Source organism: Callorhinchus milii, unplaced genomic scaffold (assembly GCF_018977255.1).
Source record: "Callorhinchus milii isolate IMCB2004 unplaced genomic scaffold, IMCB_Cmil_1.0 Scaffold3, whole genome shotgun sequence".
Taxonomy (NCBI): Eukaryota; Metazoa; Chordata; class Chondrichthyes; order Chimaeriformes; family Callorhinchidae; genus Callorhinchus; species Callorhinchus milii.
The window spans coordinates 71632681-71642852 of record NW_024704744.1 but is presented as its reverse complement, the minus strand read 5'-3'; the positions used below and the strand labels follow the sequence as shown (position 1 = coordinate 71642852).

The window sequence follows — 10172 nt, the reverse complement described above, 5'->3', positions numbered from 1 at the left end:
GCCCAACACAGTGGAGTCACACTGTGCAACACTGCGGACCAACACCCAGAGCGGGGAATGAATGGCCCCGTCAATCAGCACCAACCCCGGGACCGCCTACTCCCTCCCCACGTGACCTCCGCACCATGCGCCTGTGCGCGATGACGTGAGCGAGTCGCGGCGCGCGCTGACGCAGAGCGGGGCGCGATGACGCAGGTGGGGTGATCCTTTGCGCGCGGGGCGGCTGCGTGCAGGTGGCGGTTGAGTGGCTCGCGGGTTCGTTAAGCGGTTCGGAGACCAGTGCCACCACCGCCGCCATCATCACCACCACCATCATCATCATGGCGAGCTCGGGGAGGAAGCGGCTGCTGAAGGAGGAGGACATCTCCAAGGTGGAGTTCGAGACCAGCGAGGAGGTGGACGTCACCCCCACCTTCGACACCATGGGCCTCCGGGAGGACCTGCTCCGCGGCATCTACGCCTACGGTGAGTGCGGCCCTGCCCGGGAGCGGGGCCCCCGACCGCGGCGGGGGCGGCAAGAGGGAGGGCGAGCGAGCGGCCACCCGGCATCAGGAAACAAACCACAGGCAGGGCCCCCCCAGGCGGTCAACCGGGCCCTGGGGTTGGAAGCGGGTGGGACCGAGGCCTCTTGTCGGCCATGTTGTCCCGGGCCTCTGTGTGTGTGTGTGAGGCCTTTCGTTATAACTCACAGGCGGCGCCGCCGGCGGCGGCTTCGCTCATCAATGGCCGCCCACCCCGACCAGCGGCCACACCGTCAACTTAGATGCGTTTGTGCGAAACGCTCTTTTTAACTCGTTTCGGCCCGCGCTGCCCGTCTAAGCGCCCCGAGACGCCGTCCGGCGCGGAGGGCGCTACACAAGTCGGGAGTCCTGTAGCTCAGTGGTTAGAGCACTCGCTTTGCAAGTGAGAGACCTGAGTTCAATTCCAGGCAGAGGGCGAAACCTTGGGCAAGTTTCCTTACTCCACACAGAGCCTAATAATAATCCCTCCAAAAAAAACAATAATAAATTGGCCATTTTCAATCTACGACTGTTTGTGGGACATTGCTGTGCGCAATTGGCTGCCGCGTTCGCCCACAAATATACAGTCAATTCACTTTACAGTGTGTTCTGTGAAGCGCTTTGGGACGTCCTCCCGACGTAATAAGCGCTATATCAAATGCAAGGATTATTATTATTAAGTCCAAGTTGTTGTTGTTGTTCCTCACCCCCTCACTCCTAATAACCCGATGATCACCATTGGCGAATTGATGGTTCCCGATGCCCGTCCCCGCCCCCCAAACCATCCCCGTTGCCTTGCGTTGTTTCGGAACATCTTTCGGAAGTATTAATTCTTGGGTTTATCTTCGCAGTTCCGTCTCACATCCCGTTAGTAAGACCTCCACTCAGGTTTCCCATCGGGGCGAAACCTTGGGCAAGTTTCCTTTTACTCCGCTCGCCTGGTGGTAGTCCCTCAAGAACAAAAAAGCTAATAATTTGGTCACCCAAATCCACGACTGTTTGTGGGACACCGCTGTGTGCAATTGGCTGCCGCGTTTGGCCCACAGATGTTCAGTCAATTCACTTTACAGTATATTCTGTGAAGCGCTTTGAGATGTCTGGAAGATGTGAAAAGTGCTGTATCAAATGCAAGGATTATTATTATTAGAGATACAGGAGCCTTAATCTCCACTGCAAATCCCCACCACTGGCCTGGGTAGCCAACCCTCATGTTGCAATAACCAGTATACAAGAGCACTACAGTGTACAACTTGAGCAGTGACCTGAGCTCTTAACAGAGTATCCCAGCATCTATTTCCCTTGTTTAGTTCTGCCTCTTGTTTGGACTCTGCATTGTTAGAGATGACATCTTTTGGATTGGATGAAACGTTAAATTGTGGCCCAGTCTGACTGTTTAGGTGAATGTTAACGATCCTATGGCACTATTTGAAAAGGGCAGGGGATTTCACTGAGTATCCTGGTCAACAATAAAACTGGTCATTTGTAAGAAATTGTTTTGTACAAATTGTCTGCTTTGTTTGACTACAAATAGTCATTACACTTTACAGTAAAACCCTGTGATGTGCTTTGAGATGGTTTGACAATGCAATGATGTGCTTCATAAAGAAGTGGGTTGATGAAAAAATGTAGCTGCTTATTTATTAGGATTATTATAATTAATTGTTTTATTGAGGGTTAAGTTGCCTATTTTTGCATGTGGGTATAATTCTGTCAAGTCATTTTTGTTTGCTGGTACAGGTATAAATAGTATTAATAAAATAGTTTTGATAGCATTTACATGTGTATTGATTTTCATTTTCATAGATGTCACTATGGGTGTTTTTTTTACTTCCCCATTTCCCTCCACCAAAACAAGAATATTACCTTTATAGTGTAATCACCATGATTTTTAAATCTTCACTATTAATCAATTCACTATTAATTAATGGGAAAATCGAGAAATTTCTCGATGTTACAGGTGCTATTACCAAATAAAAAGATTTTTTTTTAACGCTTATGCTATTAAAGTGTTTAAGTTCAACACGTTTAAATCAATATGTGCTTTCTTTTGTAGGCTTTGAAAAACCATCAGCCATTCAGCAAAGAGCAATCAAGCAAATCATTAAAGGAAGAGACGTAATTGCTCAGTAAGTTTCTCAGAAAAAGCAGTTAAGTAAATATAATTTGAATAGTGTGTTACTGTTCATTTAAACATAGCTATTTAATGCATATACTTACTTTTCCAGGTCACAATCTGGTACAGGAAAAACAGCGACTTTCTGTATATCTGTATTGCAGTGCCTAGATATTCAGGTAATGTTGACAATTGTATGAACTGCCTTTATCCGAGTTTTGTTAACTTTAGGACTCTTAAGCCTGTAAGGAAATGAATGCATTTACATAGAAAGGACTTAACCGCTTGCAACTTTGGTTTATTGTTGGGATTTTAGGATTAATGAAAGAAAGGTGAACCATTTAGAAAACATTGTTTTTTTTTAATTCAGGTTCGTGAAACACAGGCTCTAATATTAGCACCAACTCGAGAGCTGGCAGGACAAATACAGAAGGTAAGAATGATATGTAAAAAAAACAATCCATTATGAAACTTGGATAATGGATGCCATTTGAAGCTCACAAAAGAGGTTGCCTTTCCTGAGATGTAACTGGGAAGGTTTTCAAAGAGAAGTTGGTTGATAGAATAAATGCATCTGCTTATTTAAAGAACAGGTCAAATGATTTTCTGACCAGATTATATGACTGATATGAACACTATTAAGCATGTACAATTTTAAGCCATACTTGGGTAAAAGCACACAAAAATGTGCAGCCATATATACTCACTGATAACTGGGAGGGGGTGGAGAACAAAGTAAATTTGAAGCAAATTTGAGGTAGTTAAGAATGGCTAAATGCAGTTAGAAAAGGGTTCATTATTTTCCCCTTATAACAACTGGTAAGTGGGGGTGGGGGGGAGGGAGAGAAAGAAGTGAGACGGGCAGCAGCCTTTACTTAACCAACTACCTTCATTTCATCTTGGCAAATGGTGTCTCCACTCACCCAGTCACCTGCAGGGTACCCCAGGGCTCCATCCTTGACCCTTTTCTTTTCCTTATCTATATGTTCCCTCTGGACGATGTCATCCCCAGACACCCATCACCGAATGGATCGACTTCAAGATCCTCACACTCGTGTTCAATTCCCTTCATTCTCTGGCACCTCCCTACCTCTCCGATCTCACTCCCCAATCCACCACCCGGTGCCTCCGCTTGACTGTCACTGCCCTCCTGCCCTTCTGCCCCACCATCAGAGGTCGTGCTCTCAGCCACTATGCCCGGGAACACTCCCTCCATCCCTCCGCCTTGCTCCCTCTCTTCCCTTTTTCAAATCCGCCTGAAAGCCTTCCTCTTTGACCGTGCTTACAGCCACCTCCCCCGCAGCCCGGCTTGGAGTCAGGTTCCGCCACTGTTAAGCGCTCTGAGCCCCTTCCATGCTATATAAGTGCAAGTTGTTGTGTGTGCCTGTGCAGATCTCTTTTACCAGCAGTAAAATCTGAAGGGTGATTCTAGGCAACTTGCTTTAAGCAATAATGTGTGAGATTTATCAGATTATCATTCTGTGCTGGTATGAGTGTCTCCTCTTCTGCCATACAGGTCCTACTTGCCCTTGGAGATTACATGAACGTACAGTGTCATGCTTGTATTGGAGGGACCAATGTTGGTGAAGACATTCGAAAGTTGGACTATGGGCAACATGTAGTTGCGGGTACTCCAGGTCGTGTGTTTGGTAAGGAACCTGTTTCACTATTATAATTTTTAATGGTTGATTTCTTTTGATGATTAACTGAATCAACAAACCTGATTTCAACCACTCAATATTATTTTTTTAATGTTTCCACAGTTGCCAGTTGATCCAATATTTGAGAATTATTGCTTCCTCTTTTGTCATTTCCTTTTAAGAAAAATAATCTAAAGTACAATGTTTTGCATCAAGAAAAATCAGATGCTCTTTAGCCCAGGTTTGCTGGAACATGGTTTGATGGTAAAATGGCACATCATCTTGTTGTGTCTTTATAAGTGTGCTTTATTCAGTGCGAGACACCGGTTATGCAAATTACTATTTATTTGCCGCCTTAGGTAATTAAAAATCTATTTGAACATTTTTAGTCCAAAGGCTTGCTGGTGTAAGACATTCAGTGCACCACCATAAGTTAATGGGATAATGTGCATGAAACAAATTTAAGCAAAATTGCATGCATAATAATCAATTGACCACTGGTCCTAAAACCAAAAGGAAGGATATTGCTGAAGTAGAACTGGGAACCTGATGATCTTTACAATTTTTTTTAGCGTAATCTGGCCCCAATCTAGCCTCGGGTTTTAACTTTTCTATTTCAGAATATGTAAGAAATTGCTGAGAGATTCAATCCTAACTCTCTTCCCCCCCACCTATTTCTGTTAGTCAAACCATTTAGGTAACTGTTTGCAGAAATAATAGCTTGTATACTATTTTTGGTGGACGCACAGTGCTTTTACTTGTTAAAGTAGCTACAAATTTGTCAATTGTTTGAATTTTCTTGTTTAAAGCTTACATATGCAGACACTGATCTTAATTGTTTTGTTTACTTTCCACCAAAATATTATAGAATAATATTTCCATTGAATTTGTTTGAGAGAGAAAACGAAACAATGCTGAGAAACTTAAATAAATCTGGTACAGCAAGTCAATCAATGCTAAGCCAAAGAGTAACTGGTTTCTGACTGTTTTTAAACAGATATGATTCGACGCAGAAGCTTGAGGACGCGTGCCATCAAAATGTTGGTTCTTGATGAAGCTGATGAAATGCTGAATAAAGGTATAACAATGCAATGCATTTTTCTTTGCCTTTAATATGTAGTAATCTTGGATTGAAGTGGCCCAAGGGATGTATGGATAAACCCCAAGTCAGATTCTATAGAAGAGTGAATATTTTACCTCTACAAAAGCTTTTTCCAGAAATGGTGCTTCTTTCATTAGAAAAGTTCCCATTTGAACACTTCCTACTGAGACTTGTTGAGAAAAGAAACTTATCTCCATTTTTATTTTTTTCACAAATTAAAAAAACTTAAATGGGTCAATAATTCATTAATTGATTTAATTCAATTACCGATGGTCACTAATGCTCTTCGTTTCTTGACTGCAGGTTTTAAGGAACAGATCTATGATGTGTACAGGTATCTGCCACCTGCCACACAGGTCATTCTGATCAGTGCTACGCTGCCTCATGAGATCTTGGAAATGACCAACAAGTTCATGACTGATCCAATCCGGATCTTGGTCAAACGGTAAGCATTTCTCTGGGAAACAATGAGCTAGAATTAGTCAAATATTACATAATTGGTATAGTATTGCCATCTCTACAATTGTGTTTTGTTAATCCTGTGGATTTCACACTTTATTTTCTTTAGCTGGTGAAAAATCTAAATCCACTTTGAAATTAACTGGTTAGATTTTACTTTTTTTGTGGTTTGATATTTTCCAAGATGCTAGTTGCCCCGTTGCAATGGAATACATTTATTTTTTTCTATGCTATTATAATTGAAATTTTAGGGAAATTCACTTGTGTAAACATTTCCTTACACTTTCTCCTTTTATTTTCCTTTTTGAGTGTAAACATGTTCACTTTTTCTTGTAAGATTACTTTAGTGGTTCATTGATTTTTGGTGGGAGATGAATACATTTAGCAGTTTCTATTTTTATTTCAGCTTCCTTCGAGTATTATTTCACCCATTGCATATCTTTCTCAAACATGCATTTCAGAGGTTTTTATACCCTCGACAACTGCAGTTATGCAGTCTCTATTCTGTAGTCCATATCCCAATTCTCAAATGGCTTGTTCTGATGTGACTTGCTCAGCACAACTAATGAATTGAACCTGTGTATTTTTCTGTTCTAAAGAAAGCCAGGCTGTTAGTATTGGCCAAGTACAAAAATCATGTAATAGTTTTCTAAACTAGAAAATGAAAATTAACTGCTGAGGGATTTATAGTGTTATTGGCCCCAGGTTTTACAGATTGTTGATGCATTGTTACTGACAGCAGATCTAGAAGTCTTGGTCATGGTTAAATGTGAATGTTGATGTGTAATATGATTAAGTTATTTTGTTAATCTTAGTTTTGTATTTTTAGTGATGAGTTGACCTTGGAAGGAATCAAACAGTTCTTTGTGGCAGTTGAAAGGGAGGAATGGAAATTTGATACATTGTGTGATCTTTATGACACACTGACCATTACTCAAGCTGTCATTTTCTGCAACACAAAGAGGAAGGTATGAAAATATTTCTTCCACTATTTGTCTAAGATTACTTACATTGTATTGAGATCATCCTGAAAATGAGGTATTTACATCTTTGAAAACCCAATGAACATTTAAAGAGTGAATATTTGTGGATAGTTTGACCAATCCAGTCTGAAGTGCTTGAAAGTTGTGACTAGCAGTCAGATTGAAAATCACAAATTTAACCAATTTATTTAGCACCAAATGAATTTGCAGCAATTCTTCATACAGCTGGATTTTTGATCTCTGAGGGATTGTTGGCTGGAACAAGAGTTGGGGGTAAAAGAAAATTCCATCTCTTTTCAAATAGTGTCAAGAGAGCTCTGACATCCACCTGAATGAGCAAATCTTTCCTCCTCTTTCTTTCTCTCCCCCACCGCCACCGTGAGACTAAGTAGAAGTTAGCATCTCCGGTAACCAAAAAGTTCACCTTGGTCCAGAAGAATTTGAAGTGACAACCTTAAATCTATTAGTTAAATCTATTTAGGACCAAGCAATATTCAGACACAGTACTAAGATTAGTATGATTTCTATTTTTGATTTTTTTCAAATTAAATATTAAATAACTTCCTATGTTTGTCTATAGGTGGACTGGCTTACAGAAAAAATGCGAGAGGCTAACTTCACAGTGTCCTCTATGCATGGTGACATGCCACAAAAGGAAAGAGAATCCATCATGAAGGAATTTCGTTCTGGGGCAAGGTACATTTTTGAATGAAAATCCAAATTCTGATTGTCCTTGTGTGTTTCTCCTCTGAAAGTATCTGCTGCTGGATATGTTTTCAAAACAAGTTTTTTTTTTTTACTTGTTGCATTGATTTTCTCATTGAAATATTAAACATATAAACATACATTTGTTTCTTTACAGCCGAGTGCTTATTTCTACAGATGTTTGGGCCAGAGGACTGGATGTTCCTCAAGTGTCACTGATCATAAACTATGATTTACCAAACAACAGAGAATTGTATATCCACAGGTAATTACTATGTATAATCTGCTTTCTAAGCGTCAACCACCTTTATAGCCAACCCCCCACCAAAAAAGAAATGACCACGACTGCTTGTGGGACACTGGTGTGCGCAATTAGCTGCCATGTTTCACACACAAAATACATGGTCGATTCACTTTACACTATATTCTGTGAAGCCCTTTGAGATGTCAATGAGGTAATAAGGCGCTATATGAAATGCAAGGATTATTATTTTTGACTGGCATTTTGATTTAGTGGTAGCAAGATGCACAATGAACATTTCATCCTGAACTGCACAATTCCCCAAATGGCGCACTGAATTTTTGTTTGTCTGGTTAGCAACTGAATCAATGATCCCTATTCTGAATGTCTCTTTTGTTATTGAATCAATAATCATTGAATCTCTCACAATGGTGAACAATCTAGGTTTCACTGATCAAATAAGTCTTTAAAATGGAAGATTGGCAAAACAAATCAATTTACTGCTATCCTAACTATACAGGACTGTTACTATATAGTCTCCCTTTCTTCCTCCTACTCCACATACCATCATTTTGTTTTAGAAAATGAAGGACTAAAATACAAAAATTAAAAAAGATGAAAAAACCAAACATCCTGGGCCTATTCCTCAAAATGATTTTGATCCATGACAGAGGCTTCAGATACACAAATTGTAATTCTTCATTGTTGCTGTTTTCACATACTTGCTGGTAACTTGGCTGAGCCCTGCTTTAGTGTTAAATGTTTACTCTGTATTGGTTGGCAGGATTGGTCGATCAGGCCGTTATGGACGCAAAGGTGTGGCCATCAATTTTGTTAAGAATGATGACATTCGTATTCTGCGAGACATTGAACAATACTATTCAACACAAATTGATGAAATGCCAATGAATGGTAAGTTCTAACTATTGTGGAGCTTCTGACTTGACTGGGTACTTCCCATGAAGTTGCTGAAATGCGTAAATCATTTGGGATGTCTTGGCCTTTATATGTGCCAGGGCCATTCACGGCCTTGCTCCCTCCGACCTACTATCCCCCTACCTACCTGCCCGTACCCTCCGTTCCTCTGGCTCCAGTCTGCTCCACATCCCCCACCGCAACCGCCCTACCATCGGTGGCCGGGCCTTCAGCCTCTCAGTCCCGAGGCTCTGGAACTCTATCCCCCAGTGCCTTCGCCGCCTCCTCCCTTTCCTCCTTCAAGGCCGGTCTCAAGACCTTTCTCTTTGACCGTGCCTTCAGCTCCCCTCTCGACTCTCTTCCCCCTTCTCGCTCCCTCCCCATTTCCCTCCTGCTCGGGTCCTGACCCAACTGTACAGCGCCTTGGGACGTCCTCATTGATATTAGATCTCATTCCAGATTAAGACAAATTGAAAGCATCCGGTACATATAGAATCGTACAGCACAAAAAGAGGCCATTCGGCCCATCGAGTCTGTGCCGGCTCTTTGAAAAGAGCAATGTAGTGTCAATCCCACTCCCCAGCCCCTTTCCCCATAACCCTGCAAACCCGTCCTCCTCAAATACCCATCCACCGTGTTTTTAAAAGTTGTTATAGAATCGGCCTCCACCACCTTTTCAGGCAATGCATTCCAGATTCGAACAACTCGCTGCGTGAAAAAATTTCTTCTCACCTCCCCTCTGCTTCTTTTTGAAACTATTTTGAATCTGTGACCTCGAGTCACCGACACACCCACCAGTGGAAACAGTTTTTCCCTTTCAAATCTATCAAATCCCCTCATGATTTTGAAGACCTCTATTAGATCTCCTCATAACCTTCTCTGCTCCAATGAGAATAATCCCAGCCTCTCCAGCCTTTCCTCATAATCAAGTTCCCTCATTCCTAGTACCATCCTTGTAAATCTCCTCTGCACCCTTTCCGATGCCTTAACATCCTTCCTATAGTATGGTGCCCAGAACTGGGCGCAATATTCTAACTGAGGCCTAACCAGTATTTTATATAGGTTAATCATAACCTCCTGACTCTTGTACTCTATGCCCCTATTTTATATGGAGGCAGGATTTCAGTTTAGTAGAGATTTGTACAAGTTAATTTATGCAACTTTGTTGATTCAACGTTGTTTCAATTTTTCTTCCAGTTGCTGACCTTATTTAAAGACGGAATGAATCCTGGAAGACGTGGGTTGAAATAATTTTTAAAAACCTAAGACGTGTTTGGGTGTTCCAGCAGAACTCTTGCATAAGGATTCTGCACAAAGATTCTGTAATATGTATTTCCTAACCTATGTTTTTAACAATTCTGGTCATGCTACAGTATAGTTTTATAAACCTAGTGTTGTTGTTTTGTACACATGGATCTAATCGGCAGAACTTTCAGAAGAAGCATATTGGAAGTTTAATGTAGGGCTCAAAACTTTTGTGTATACTATTTGATTTGATTAAAGCCTGGTGATCT

The 10172-nt window shown here is 41.4% G+C and overlaps 1 protein-coding gene across 1 annotated transcript; it reads left to right on the top strand.

The window, feature by feature from the left end:
- The first annotated feature begins 206 nt into the window (after positions 1-206).
- eif4a3 (eukaryotic translation initiation factor 4A3) lies at positions 207-10172 on the top strand. The gene is given in 12 exon segments (NM_001292853.1): positions 207-465; positions 2554-2626; positions 2726-2792; positions 2984-3046; positions 4130-4262; positions 5251-5331; positions 5659-5800; positions 6644-6782; positions 7378-7493; positions 7660-7767; positions 8528-8655; positions 9856-10172. Coding segments are annotated over 12 exon segments (1212 nt in total). The 5' UTR covers positions 207-320; the 3' UTR covers positions 9873-10172.